This window comes from Photinus pyralis, unplaced genomic scaffold, assembly GCF_008802855.1.
Source record: "Photinus pyralis isolate 1611_PpyrPB1 unplaced genomic scaffold, Ppyr1.3 Ppyr1.4_LG7, whole genome shotgun sequence".
NCBI lineage: Eukaryota > Metazoa > Arthropoda > Insecta > Coleoptera > Lampyridae > Photinus > Photinus pyralis.
The window spans coordinates 2,314,757-2,329,791 of NW_022170738.1; the positions used below are offsets into that span (position 1 = coordinate 2,314,757).

General features: G+C 36.1%; 1 protein-coding gene across 4 annotated transcripts; it reads left to right on the top strand.

Moving 5' to 3' along the window:
- The first annotated feature begins 1,097 nt into the window (after window positions 1–1,097).
- LOC116175609 (rab5 GDP/GTP exchange factor-like) lies at window positions 1,098–14,491 on the top strand. Of its 4 annotated transcripts, none has more exons than XM_031493816.1 (8): window positions 1,098–1,206; window positions 11,397–11,516; window positions 12,051–12,251; window positions 12,302–12,617; window positions 12,666–12,832; window positions 12,880–13,127; window positions 13,179–13,421; window positions 13,523–14,491. In XM_031493816.1, the coding sequence occupies exons 2-8, from the start codon at window positions 11,420–11,422 to the stop codon at window positions 14,321–14,323; spliced, it is 2,073 nt and encodes a 690-aa protein (XP_031349676.1). In that variant the 5' UTR covers window positions 1,098–1,206; window positions 11,397–11,419; the 3' UTR covers window positions 14,324–14,491. The 4 variants fall into 4 exon arrangements, with proteins under 4 accessions (XP_031349676.1, XP_031349675.1, XP_031349677.1 ...); XM_031493817.1 differs by lacking the exon at window positions 1,098–1,206 and having other exon boundaries at window positions 11,384–11,516; window positions 13,523–13,808; window positions 14,103–14,491; XM_031493818.1 differs by lacking the exon at window positions 1,098–1,206 and having other exon boundaries at window positions 11,384–11,516; window positions 13,523–13,808; window positions 13,921–14,086.
- The last annotated feature ends 544 nt before the right edge of the window (window positions 14,492–15,035 follow it).

Here is a 15,035-nt window from a genome sequence, read left to right on the forward strand (position 1 = left end):
CTTACCATTTTGAATAAGGGTGATAACGACTCTCCTTTTTCTGGGACGACATACTTAGTTCAGAAATAAAACGCCTCTTTATTTATGGACTTCGTTGTTTAATAAAAATAATAATTTGTATAATCCTAACCAAACTTCTGAAAAAAGCGGGATGAGACGCGCACCACGTTGCCAATTTCGTTTTGAAAATTGATGGTAATCAAGAGACCACGGTTGTCAAACGTTAAAAAAAGTCTGCCAATCAAAAACCTAACAGTTGTTCAACGAGAGGTACTTTAAAGATAATTTTTGGCACGTTTCCTAGCAGTTTTCTGCGGTTTTTAGATACATCAAAACACCTAATCATTGCGTGGTACGTAAAGTCTGTATAATAGGAACTGGGGCGGTTACGTCATCTATTTTATGTTTCGTTAGAATGAAGTCCGTCAACTTGACTTGTTGTCTGGTGCGTATTCAGTTTAAATGTCCGACGTCGTTTTACTCTCCTTATCTTTAAAACAATGACAAAGTTGACGATTATTCCCATATGATCTAAGATTCCCACATTTAACTGGGAGCTGCAACATTGAAGTGTCAAACTTCATTGATTTTTGGATTAAATGTTTGAGTGACGTGTAGCGATAGCTGTAAGTTATATTCATGTATGATAAGTTGCATAATGTATAAGGATGTAGGGGAGGGCATTCCGTATTGAGTGACGGGGCGAGAAGCACGTGTAATAAAGAGAACCTACAAAAGTTTGGGAGAATATTTAATTACAATTACATTACGTTATGTAACGTAACAACATGTGACTAACGCTAAACGTCATCCAACATAGGCGACACGACATATATGACCTCATATTTTCTGTCACTGCCAACTTTTGCGGGTATTAAAGAGAGATAACCAAAGTATGACGCATAATGTATGTATAGTGTATATAAAAAACTTTGAAGTATTCAATATTTTTGACATGTTGAGGTTTTACTTTAAAATAAAGTCGTCGGAATTATAGGTACATGCGTTACACGACTTTATACCCCTTTTTTTTTAGTCCGTAGATTCATTTGTACGGAGTAGTTCCTTTCATTTGAGGGGCGTTCATTAGTAGTCAATTTATCTTGTTCAACTGAACTACTCTTTTGACGTTTGTTGTACTGACTGTTACCTAACCTTATAGTAAAGTCTTATTTATTAGTTGTACATGTGAAAATAAAACTTGTGGTAAGTGATTTTGTATTAAACCATTAAATTTATACGCACAAATACTGAAAAGCTTGCAAGAAATGTAAATTTTCCAAAGCTTTGTCTCCAGTATGGGTTTGTATGGTACACAATTTTTCTACTTTTAAAGGTGGTTCTTACTTTTTTTGTAACCTTGTCGAAATTTTATGGTACATGAAACTGAAACTGCTATCACTAAGTAGTAAGTGCATTGTGTTGGGATACAATTGTAATAGTCGATTTGTTTTTCGCTGATATGTATATTGACTATTATTGAAGCCTCCCTGGAAGATATAGAGTAATTAAGCATCATAAGTGTCACTCGCATCTAGGACAAAGAACTGTTAGCTGTATCCTTTTGTTACCGTGAAGGTAATTAATACCTCGATTACATACTTACACGAACAAGGTGCTCTTGGTTATGATTACAAATATTTTGCGTTTGGATGGCACTGTGTTTTTAAAGTTACAAGTAAAAAATCTCAAATTAATAATTTTATGTAAACAATGTTTCCCTACTAATGTGCGTTAAGAAAGTAATTATCTTAGACCGCTCGAAGTCTGAGTTTATGTTATATATTGCTTGATATCGGTCTCTTTGTAGAATGAAAGATTGCTAATAATTTATATATGAAGTAACTTTGCCCTCTTGTTTGATGTTTCTCTTATCACAGTGATAGCAGCTATGACGTGAGGGAATACAAAATTGATTTTGTGCAGAATTATAATAAACAGGCCTTTTTTAACTGAAAGTAATTTGTTCTTCCAAAATGTCATTATGTCCTGATCATCGCCAGGAAGGGGTTGTTACTTTTTATCACTTGATGTGATTTACAATAATCTCCCTTCAAATCTTCACGTGTTATTTTTTATAATAAATAAAATAAATTATAGCTTATCACACCACTGTCGACTTCATTATCGTTTCTAAAATTGTGACCTTTTCACTATTTTCCATTCCAGATTAAAGATCAAAATCTGTTCTTTTATCGCACATGTAGTGGTTACGATGTGTGATCCGAGAAATGTTTAATGATTAATTACCATATCTTCACACTATTCCATGTAAACACTATTGATAATTCAATTTAATTAAATACGTAATTGCATGTTCTACTCAATACTTTATAAATTGAAACATTTCAATCACTAGCCTGAAATTGAGTCACTTGCATTCCTGTAGCTATGTCGAGAGCTATGTATTTAGGGAATGTATTGTGAATCATAATTTCGTTATTACTCTAGGAATGGTAAAATGACTTCCTGCTTATAATTATCACATTCTAATGATTTCATTCATACAAAGTCTCTTTGTGTGGGTAGTAGATTTATGTGCAAAGATTTCATTTATCTGTGTAGCATTAATCACACTTATTGTTGTCTTCTCTTTGGTCTATTTAACAGCATTAAATGCAGCTCAATGTTCACAACATCTACTATTATTATTTTTCAAAGCACCATTTCAGTGTAGGTAGATGGGAGCGAGGATGGGAGGTAAGTATGCAAAAAATTGGGTGAAAGTGAAGCCTAAAACAAACATTTCTTCCAAATAAGGGATAAACGAGGGTATAAACCAGTGATCAAAGATTTTCGTTTGAGATACATGCTCCATCTCGTGCTCCATAGTTCAAAATGTGTTTTTCCACAGACAATGTTGTAAAGATGTTTCCGAGGATGTTTCCAACATTCTCCCTTCAAAAATTGCGCACCACTTACATATGAGTGCAACAAAATCTTTGATCTTCACAAGGTTTTTGATTTACTTCTTCCTACTCTGTATATTAATCAGCAGGTAAAATCTAATTTTAGAAGAGGTAGGGAGTGAAGCTTTAACATCGAGTTGAGCCCTAAATATGAGCGAGTCTGAATAGTTCACTTTGGTACTTTTGAAAGACTCTGTAAAGGGCCCACTAAGTTTATCAGGATGGAACTTTTGAAGGACTCAGTAACGGACTCACTAAGTTTATCAGGCTGAAGGGACGTAGGGCTTAGTGCAAAATGTCACTAATGCACTGTGACGAACTTTGGTAGTTCGCACGCAATCAACGAGCTTTTAAAATTAAACGGAAGGCCGGACTCGAGCGCCACCAAGGTATGTGAACCTCGTGTGAACCCTGGACAAGGTTTCAGGACGAATGTCACAGATAACACGTCGGAGAAACGGTCTCCAGAGGTCTTGCGCAGCTGTGATCGGCTTCTGGCGAAGCAGCAGAAAACAGAATTCCGACACACGGACACGGTAGCGATTGCCCTAACGGGAACGAAGGCAAGCAACAAAGCACAAATTAGTTAACGGTAGCTAAGGGAAATCAAATACGGGAAAAGCAAATCTGTACCCTCTTTATAATTAACAGAATGAAAGTATGATTTATGATGATTTACTGCAGTAATTTCTCCCAGAATTCTCAGACATTCATTTCAAGCTTTTCGTGATAGGTTGTGCCACTGCCTTGCAGTTAATGGCGAATATTTTGAACACTTATCGCAATGAACCATTTTATTGCTGCGAGTCCAAAGGATATCTAAATGACGATATAAATTATAGTACTGTACTGGAGGTATGGAGAGAGGGGGTGTATGACATAATATCTGATCTTAATATCATCAACTGTCTTTGTTATGACATCTTCACGATGAAACTTTGGATTGGCTTTTTGTCTTTGACCTTTTAGCTTTATTTTCTGTACACGTTTTACTTATCAACCGCTATTTTTATCTGAGTGCTTATTTCTGTCGGCTACCTCATTAGAGGTGATTCTCCTTGACTTACAAGATTATAGTAATGTTATTCCAGTGGGGAGGTGGTGGGGAGGCATGTGCATTCATTTTTACTGTGTGACATTATTCTTGTCTATCAAGTGATCAACAACCGCAGTATTAGCGATCATTATTTGCCAACTCATTCAGGTTTAAGTTAGACTAAGATCATTTTGATGTCATAATAAAGCTCTTATCAGAGAGGTACAAATCGGCGACAAAGTTCTTTATCAAGTAGTAAATAAATTTATAGGGAATTACAAGGACCACTTCAAAATCGAGTGTGTTACCTGTATTTGTAAGAAAATACCGCTTACTCCCACTATAATGAAACTGAAAAATTGTTGTCATCTTGCTCCCAGAAAACGCAGGACTGCGAACGTTGAACAAAGATTGTAGGGAGTAATGATCTCCAGTTGATATGGAATGAACTACTTTGCTGACATTTTTACAATTTGTAAACAAGCTCTGTTTCCATCAACTCGTTTTATTTTCTTTGTAGCCAAAAGAACAAAAAAGGTTACGTTTTGGGGCACCAAAACCAAGACTGTAACACCACAATATATAGTTCAATTGTTCATTCCTATCGCGTAAATGCGATTTATTGGTAACCAAATGGGTTTTTTTAAACCGTGATCAAATTCAGTTAATGTAACTGTGTATGCAAAACGCAGTTTTTGGACCATATTTCATGGACCAGCAAACCAACATTGAGACCAAGCTATTCAATGTTCAAATTTCAACCCAAAGAATTATCATCGGGAGATTTTCGAATGGCGGGTTTAAGTATGCAGGTTAGTAGTAAGAAATCCAGAGCATCCACGCCCAAGAAAAATTGTAAATAAAAGGTTAGTCGTAATTATGTATTTTGTAAGATTATTTTGATAACTTTGAGATCCATGGTCAAATATAAATATTAATCTGTTGCATATTTAGCAGAAAAATTTAAGCAAGGGATCTTAAAGGATTCAAATCAGTTTAAAGAATTCTGTATTTTGAATCCATTTGCATTTGAGTAATCTTTTAATGAAAGTTTCCATGTTGCAATTTCCAGTTTAAAAAACAAAAAAAAGCAAAATAAAATGTTACTCAATACAGTGTGTACTTTTTTCCGGGCGTATAAAAAATTTGATGGTGATTTCTCCGCAACGAAACGTTGTATTGAAAATCTCTCAACGGTATCTTGTAGAGCTCAAACAGTGGCAATGAGAAAGTGTTTTTTTTATATTTTTTGATCTGTTCAAATAAGATCAGAAAAAAATAAAAATCGAATCGGCAAATATCGGTTTCCGGGCACATCTTTGGAAATAATCCAAATTTTCTGGATTTCTTTACGGCATGATAATAACGCTTTAATTGTGCATAGTTTCTCTAATTTGACCATCGTCGTATCTTCTATGGTTTCTGAGATCCCCATGTCGGACACAGTGTATTGCTAACATTCTTAGGAAAATGGTATAAAATTGTTGACTTTAATTTAAAAGCCTTACAGGCCATTTCACAATGAGTAACAGACCCAATTGTGGCTATTTGAGTCTGAGTGATTTCATCTTAAGTACTAAGTGGATTGATAAAGACACTAAACCTTCCTAAGTGGATTGATAAAGACACTAAACCTTCCCCATACTTTTAATTATTTCAGGTATTAGAATAAAGGCATTAGGTGACAGCGACTATAGTTTCGACCCGAACGTCATTATCAAGCTTAAGTTTAAGAGAACATATAAAGGTGGTTGAAAATTACATTTTAAAATGGTACATTTGGTTATCAATATGGGGAAAAATTACTAATTAAACATGGGAAACAATAACAATATTAACAATTTAAAAAACTTTTTGTCCTCACACCAGTTGCTTGTCAAGATGGCTGTGTCCATCTCCTCTCCTCTAATTTCTTTAATTTAATCAATTGTTTTATAATATGTGAGGACAAAAAGTTTTTTAAATTGTTAATATTGTTATTGTTTCCCATGTTTAATTAGTAATTTTTCCCCATATTGATAACCAAATGTACCATTTTAAAATGTAATTTTCAACCACCTTTATATGTTCTCTTAAACGTAAGCTTGATAATGACCTTCGGGTCGAAACTATAGTCGCTGTCACCTAATGCCTTTAATCTAATACCTGAAATAATTAAAAGAAGTATGGGGAAGGTTTAGTGTCTTTATCAATCCACTTAGTCAATATCACCCCGTTTTGAGTCGTTATAAGATGGATAGCTACCAATTGATTTCATCTTACCATCACTGTATCATGGGGATAACAAAAAAGAATAATCGTACCTATACAAAAAAAAGTGGGGTAAGAAGTTATTGGTACGGTCCTTGTAGACCTCAACATACTACAGTGTTGATCAACTCTAGAAAAAATACCTTACCGATTTCTTGAAAGCTGTAGCAAGTCAACGATCTAGATTGATTTTTTGCAGGTATGCACTTGGTTACAGCTGTTTTAATTCGATTAGTTCTCGAGTGGCGTCCTTGACGTATACAATGCATGCGCCATAAACGAGTTGGCGCCAACCAGGCGAACGCTATAGCATAGTAGATGTTGGTTCCTATTGACTAACCGGTTTTGGATATGCGACGTAATATTGGCGTAGATAGTGGAACACGTAAAAGGGGAAGGGTATTTAGAGCGCGTGTTGGAAAGATTCCGTGTTGGCGGCTGGACCAGTTAGGAGCGCGGGTCAAAAAAAGGTACAGTTTTTGAAAATCGTGGTGTGACCATCGTTTGAGGTCGCGGTACGGAATAAATTTAAATGAGCGTTCAGTTACCTTTCGATCAGCGCAAATCAGCTGACTCTTTGGCGTAATCAATTGTTTTTAATAAATTTAGAACATTCGCCGTCATTTTCAGAGATGCATTTTCAGAGATTTTGTACTTCACGTCATTATGCCCATTCCTACTGGTTTCTTGCAAAAATAAATTGAAGTTTAACACTTAATTACATTTACTTACAAGATTTGCAAACCCCACTTGCATTAAAAAAATTGAAATTCTACGGCACCAGCAAAAATTTTACTGTGACAATTCAACTCATATATAAAAAATCGCATAAGCCGTAGTGCAATTGTCACTTTGACAGCGGCAAAAGTTACCTGCAACTTTTCCAGCGACAAATGCACTAGTGGTTTTTTCACATATTCATTTTCGAACCAATAATCGCATTATCCTTTCCCATATGACTAGTTTGACGTCTGTCAATAATTGATTAATTTGGTGAATTTCTTGTTCGTTAAATTGTCCTGCCGAATTACACTCGAGGTTTGTATTTAAACCGAGTAAATTTGGGTTGTTGCAATTCAAATCTGTTTCCTTTTAGCAATTGAACTCGAAAAACTGTCAACCCAAAAATGCTTCACCTGCGGTGTCGCATTTTTATTAGTTGACAGTTTTTCTCGTCTAATTGCTAGGCAACAAATTTTCATTACCTAAACAACCCAAATTTACTCGGTAAAATACAAACCTCTTGTGCAATTATAAGTGACAATTCAACTCATGTATAAAAAATCGCATAAGTCGCAGTGCAATTGTCACTTTGACAGCGGCAAAAGTTACCTGCAACTTTTCCAGCGACAAATGCACTAGTGGTTTTTTCACTTATTCATTTTCGAACCAATAATCGCATTATCCTTTCCCATATGACTAGTTTGACGTCTGTAAATAATTGATTAGTTTGGTGAATTTCTTGTTCGTTAAATTGTCCTGCCGAATTACACTCGAGGTTTGTATTTAAACCGAGTAAATTTGTATTGTTGCCATTCAAATCTGTTTCCTTTTAGCAATTGAACTCGAAAAACTGTCAACCTAAAAATGCTCCACCTTCGGTGTCGCATTTTTATTAGTTGACAGTTTTTCTCGTCTAATTGCTAGGCAACAGATTTTCATTACCTAAACAACCCAAATTTACTCGGTAAAATACAAACCTCTTGTGCAATTATAAGTGACAATTAGTTTTTTATTTTACCAACAGCTAGCTCAGTAAAAACATGTTTTTAATTTCGTATGTCCCTTACCTTGTGGAATTTTGACCTCTAACCTCCTATTAAAATGTGATGCTCTGGTTTGATTGGACTCGAATAAATACGCATGTGAACTTAGTTAATTGAATATATAAATAAAAACAAAGGCGATTAAGTTCTATGTTTCTTGACCAGTTATTGGTTTGGTTCATAAAAAGAAATACAAAAAATCAAATGCTTGTCTCGTGATCATGTATCAATGGAACATTTTATCCTTATCTAAAATTCATTTCATTCTGTCATTCATTCATTTCATTTTCCACATCATAAATTACTGGTATATCTATTCAAAATAATATATATACCTACAACCTCTGAATGCTAAACAAAATTTTAATCCAACCAAAGGTATGGTATCACTGAAATTAAATACAATTTACAATGAAACAAAATAACCAAAATCCTTTGAATTCGATTCTTATCAATAAATATAATACAAAATCTGTTCTATTTTATTTTTCATTGTAGTCTTCCCTAACACCAATGCACTTAAGCAACAAATACGAATTTGATTTTAAATGTTTCTCCAAGCCGTATTCGAAATCTAGGAGTTTTCGCTACTTATATGTTTTTAGCCGAAGTTAAACTATTACTTTTTACTACTACTCTGATAAATTTCACTCAATAAATGCACGTTTTTGGTTCTTGAATTTCAATCGCAAATCTTCACCATAGATTCCTCTATGTCTTCACACATATTCGGGGATATTTATGGCGATGTAGCTAAAATGTCGACCGCGAATCAATTTGTTCACACACGGAGCTTTATACTTTGTCGCTTCCAAATTTGTACGTGTTCGCTGGCGAAAATCAACTTAGAATTTTCGTAATCATGCGAAAATAAAATTCTTACACACCACTAACTTCGTTTGCCGTAAACCCCCGTTACAACATAGTCTTATACAAGCTTTTTGTCGCGTAAGTGCACTTTGTTATTGCTCTTTGTCCATCAGGTTGTCCATGTATACTTTCGTTCACATTCGCTATGAAGCGGTATATGCAAATTTTCCGATGTTGAACAAAATTTTAATTTTAATTTGAGTGATTAAAATAAATCTGGGAAATTAAATTATATGCAAATGACACTTAATAACTCAACGCAAATATTGATTGATTTAATGCTTTGAGGGGGAGCTATTTCTAACAAATCCAAGACCCAATACCTTTGGCCGAGCGGGAAATCATTGGACAAAATAATCCGAATTGTTAAATTCCTAGGTACAATTATCAAGAGCATAAGCAGCTTCAAACTACTGGATGTTCGCTTTTTCCATAGACTTAGCAAATATCTGGCTTGTTCTGTTAAACCTAGCTACTGCGTTATTAAAAACTAAATCACTCCTTACTGTATACTACTCGTATCTGCATCCATTTTTATCGTATAATATCCTGATATTGTACAGTACATTATAGATATCGTCAATGATAGGGAGAAGGTCATTAAAAAATTTCTCGCATGTGGCGATAAATTACTGGTATTTATTTTTTGAAATCTAACCTGTTAACAGGCTGGGCATCGGCATAAACGATTGGGATTTCGATAATTGATACCTTTGCCACAAACATTGGATAAGCAGATAGTACATCCACAACTCAAAAAAATCCAATTCGTTTCATACGCTATCTCCAACAGTTTTAACAAAAACGTTGATGATGCCGGACCTGCAGTTCTGACACAGGGTGTATAGTGTGAAACTGCACCGTTCATATTGTCTCCTGCAAAATGGTTACAAAGGGTGCACCACATCACAACGTGTGGAACAATGAGCAGGTACTTTTCTTACAAACATGTAGGTCTCTCTTATAACATTACAAGTTAGTCTATTATTTGCATCTGAAGCAATTTTTAAAAGATTTAAAAGCCTCTTGCAAACAGTAGAAATGTCGGGATTTAAGTGTAGGTTTCATTCAGAAACTTTGGTCTGTATTATACTGGGTGGGCCAATGAAAAGGTACTATTTCGAAAAAGATTTCAAAAATTATTTTTTTATTAAATTTATTGATTTAAACCATTGAATTAATTAATTAATTTTTTATTCAATGTATAAGCTTAAACTAACAGAATGGATGTTTCAAAGTTGTTCATGACCCTGTGCGCCTTTTCTGGTTGCACTTTGATATTATTGTAAAACACTGAAACTGCATGCAGACAGTCCTCTCAGATGGGCGAGGGCCCTGCTCATAAGATGAGGGAAAAAGCAAATCCATCGACGCTCGCATTGTAGGTAGGTATATTAACCTCTTGATTTCGTCCAGCACTCCTAATGAAGAATTAGGTTTACGTATTTGTTTTTCTCATGTGATGCTTGCATGATTTACTGTGAATTTGATGTAATTGGAATTACCGTCAATACTCGGTGGAGAACTTGATGAGAAAACAAAACATGTTTATATCCAAATTTAGTCATTTGCCTACTTTCATCATATTTATTATCAAGGTAGGTTGATAACATGATGACTTATTAAACTATCACAATTACAATGTTTTTTTACAAATATTTTGTCAGGCTAAACACGTGCAGACGTACCTACAAACCATGTCAAGGTCTATGGAAGTACAAATAGAGCTGCTCCTGTTTTACAGTTTTTTTAATTTGTTTGCTTCTTCCATTCAATTATTAATTGATGGACGATAAGCTCAATTTTATGGGCCCCCTTTGGTTTCTAACATCCCAAGGACGAAAGTTGCAGATAATTATTGCTATTCATTTTTATGTTAAATAATATTATCAACCTTCGACGATTGTACTACACGTGCAAGTGATAAAAATTATCACGAACTATGGATGAGACTGTTTTTATTGCTGCACAAAGCACATCAACTGTTTAAAAACCGCAGAGAGTCTCATGGTGCCTCAGTTAGTAAACAAATATTCGCAGTTATAGAAAACCTTAGTTTCCTCTTCCTGTTATCTGTGTCTTTAAACCGGGCTTATCAGTACATTTATACTAGATAAAGTTCATTATCAGGGAGGCTATAAATATGGTTAAAAGTAAAACAATAGATTTAGTATCGAGAGAACGTTCGTGCGATTTGTATTTCGTCAAAGTTTTAAGCTTTAGGCTTGGTAAAGAATACGATTTTTCGTTTACAACAAATGGGTGATGCAGTGATAGTTGATTGTGCCGTTCGGTGTGTACATTTCGAGAGGAAAATTGTAAAGTTGGATGAACTAATCCACACCTACTTCAAACATCCCCAACACCTAATTACGTTGCTCAGCGCCCTTCGCCTTTGCGAACACGACCACAGCTTCGTTCCCCCATGGTAGTCAAAATTTAGGCGAATTGTGTTCCCGGCGCTCAAATTGATGGCCAAAAAGCGATGAAAGTGGAATTCTAAAGATTGCAAAACATTTTTTATCGATCGTGTCGAAGTTTTCGTGGTCAAAATGCCTATTTTAGCGTTACAGAGATCGTACAAGTACATGATGTACGCCACTAAGCAGCCGACGTTAAGGATCAAGCATGCCGATCTGAAGTGTAAGAATGGATGCGGATTCTTTGGAAACGCGGAATGGGACGGTGAGTTTTGATTTTTGCTTTTACTTATCGTCCAACAGTGATAGGCTATCTGGTGCTGATATCAGTATACACAATATTGTGTCATAGCCTTCTTTTTTCTCAAATTGTTTACTGGAGAAGTTTTCTGAATTTCAATTTTTGAATATTAGGTATCTTGTAGGTAAGACATTTGACAGATAGAAAAACCAAATTAATTATTGGGTAATTTTATATCAGCAGATCCCAATAGAACTATGGAAACAATAAAATGATTTTGAATTTTTGGAATACCAATAATATCAATTTTGCTATGTATTTTTAGAAATTAAGTATAATTGTATTTGGTCCCTGATAAATTATCGGACCATTAAGATTATAATTATATTTATAATGGAGAACCGGACACATTACCCAAGATAAAATAGATAACCTTAATAGTATTGTGGACTCCAGCGATCCTTATGTCAAACTGTAATTAGAAGATAGGGGACATGCATACGATAATGTTGCATCACCGCACGGCTAGCACCAACTTCATTTATTGTTACTTTTCAGGTTACTGCTCCAAGTGCTACCGCGATTCAATGCAAAAAGAGCGGGAAAAAAGTACAATCGTGCTCGGTAGACCAGAACAGAGCAAGTCGCGGATTCCGGGTTTTTCCAAATTCGAAGAGAAGAAGCGGCAACAAATCGATAAAAAAAATAAATACCTAAAAAATCTAACGCCAGTGTTTCGAAAGTCGTCCAGTGCCAAAGGTAATAACCGCCTCTTACGTAAATCGCAGAACGTAAACGTTTTTTTTCAGACACGCCGAGACACCACGAATTCCACCACGCCAACCCCGAGATCGAGAAGCTGACGGCCGAATTTATATCAAAATATGGAGTATGCGGCGAGCACGTACGCAAGGACTTCACGAAATGCGTAACCACGGCCTATACGAAAACGCGGGCCTTGCTCGACAGCAAACCGATCGAGGAGGTGGCGGAATTAGCGCAACAGTATTACAATATGTATTTAACCCGATTAAATACGAATAGTGTATATAAGGAGATCAATGGGGAGATCAGGTGCCAAATACTGGACTTTTTTGAGAAATTCGTAATGGTCGAATTATACAGGTAAGTCGGCATACTTGTGCGGTGAGTTTTTCTAAAGATCAATTTTAGTGCGCTTTTTTGTCCAACTTGTACGCACGACGAAGAGGAAGATTTGCGTATTCAGGAACGAATTCGTAAGTTAAGTTGGGTGACAGCCCACCACTTGGGCTGTTGTATTAGTGAAACGAGTATGGAAGTCCGTGACCTTGTCTACACTGCCATTACGGATTTGTTAGGTAAGGGCAGAGAGATACTAAAGGTTTACTTACCTAACAGTTTATAGGTATCGATTCGGTTAAAGCCCCACAAGACAAATTGTCATGTGTGGTGCGTTGCTGCAGAAGTGTTATGGAAGTTTTGCAACACTGCCAAGGCGGTCCAGTCAGTGCCGATGAGTTTCTACCCGCTTTAATATTCATAGTATTAAAAGGAAATCCCGCGCGGCTAAAAAGCAATATCCACTATGTCACTCGTTTTTGCAACGATAGCCGTTTAATGCAAGGGGAAGCGGGATACTACTTCACCAATTTGGTAAATGACCGCTAACGAACTAACGAGTTTTGTTTGACAACATATTTACAGTGTTGCGCTGTTTCTTTCATCGAAAATTTAACTGCCGAATCTCTTAATATGCCCGAGGACGAGTTCACAGCATACATGACCGGCGCCATCACACCAGTTAGTGCTTGGGAATCCGCTTTGGTCGCGTGCGAAAGCATGCACCAATTACGTGAACACCTAGCATGCCTTAAAGGACTCTCAGAACGTACCGATGCCGTTCAAAAGGGGACAGTCGAGCTCAAAAGCAACATCGAAAAATTCAAAGTAAGCATTAAACCGTTAGCTCTTTCATGAAAGTTCAACTTTGCGTACAGCTGTACCTAAACAATTTTTTGGAATTGTACAAAATCAATTATTTATTTCAGGAAGAAATCACAAAGTCAATTACTTCTATAATAAAGAAGACTCCTCTAATAATTAGGCCACGAAAAACGCCGATTTCTATCGATCGACAAGACTCGATCACAGACAACCTTCCATCACCTATTGCTCCAATCATCGTAACAAATGAAGGGGTCGCCGACACGAGTTTGCCCAACTTCTACATGCAAAATTTGCAACTACTCCCACTGGATTTAACGGCTGACGCGAAAACCAATCTAAAACTAGACATAACTCCCTGCTCACAACCAGCCGAAACGCTACAGCCCGGTGAGTTTTCATTTGATAATCGCAGCCTGTGTGGTTTGACGCCGGATGATGGGCGCAGTAGCTTGCTAGAACTCGCTAACGTTAATTACGATATTGACTTCTCCGATTTAAGTGCTGAGAATAGTGTGACTGAGGAGCTAACGCCCGATAAGAATAGATCATCCAGTTTTACGCCTGATCCCTTTAGCCCTGTGGGTAGTTCATGTAACATTTCGCAAACGCCACTAATACCTTCCGCCGCTTTACCGGACGCTTCATCAAATCAAAGTAATGAATTTGTGTTACCGTTCGCAGACGACGAAACCGAAGCTAGCAAGACGATATTAGACAAAGATGAAATTGAAACTTTGGCACATTTACCGGTACCGTTAATGCCGACCACTTCCAAATATTCAGGATTTTCGAAACAAGGTTCGCAGATTCCCAGTATTCCGTGTAATACCGGCGATCTCAGTTTACAACCGGTACCTAATGTAGATACGGAAAATAAAGTGTTAAGTTCTGATGTATGTTAATTTTGGGTTTTGCATGTAATTTAATATTGTAATTAATAAATTTTGTAAAATAGTCTTGTAAAGTTTTCTAGCTAACGATAAAAAGAGTTCAAATTCTAATTAATACTAATTGTTGGAATTTATAATTAAAAATGTTACTTTTCAATACAAATAAAGCTGTGATCTCTCGCTGTTGTAATAGTTTTCTCATTTCTAATACTCCAAACTTTTTCATTCATCTATAGTTACAGTTAGTACAGAAGAAAGAACGTTTTGGGTCGCGCAGGTGACGTCACGCCGTCGGCAATGATCGTGTACTTTCAAAGCTACAGATTACTTACCAGCGGCGGCGTAACGTAAATTATAGAAAAAACGAAGGTATTTGTACTTTTGTTATTTTTTATTAATTATAGTTATAATAAAATTTTTACATTTCTAAGTCTTGAAAAAGCAAAAATTCAAGAAGAACTCACATTTCGTACGCTTGAAACCAGGGTAAATCATTTACTTATTCTTGTCTGGCAATCCAAAACTGAACAAATGGCCTTTCTGGTACCATTGCAGCCCTCATCGGGGATCTTCACTATGAACTCCCCTATCAAGGAAAAGAAATCAAGCACGACATTAACCAGCTACAGCCGACCTCAGGAAAACAACCTGTAAAGAACTGTGGAGAACCAATCAAAAACGATCATAATGAAACTGGCCCACGACACGACGTCTGTTTTGAAAC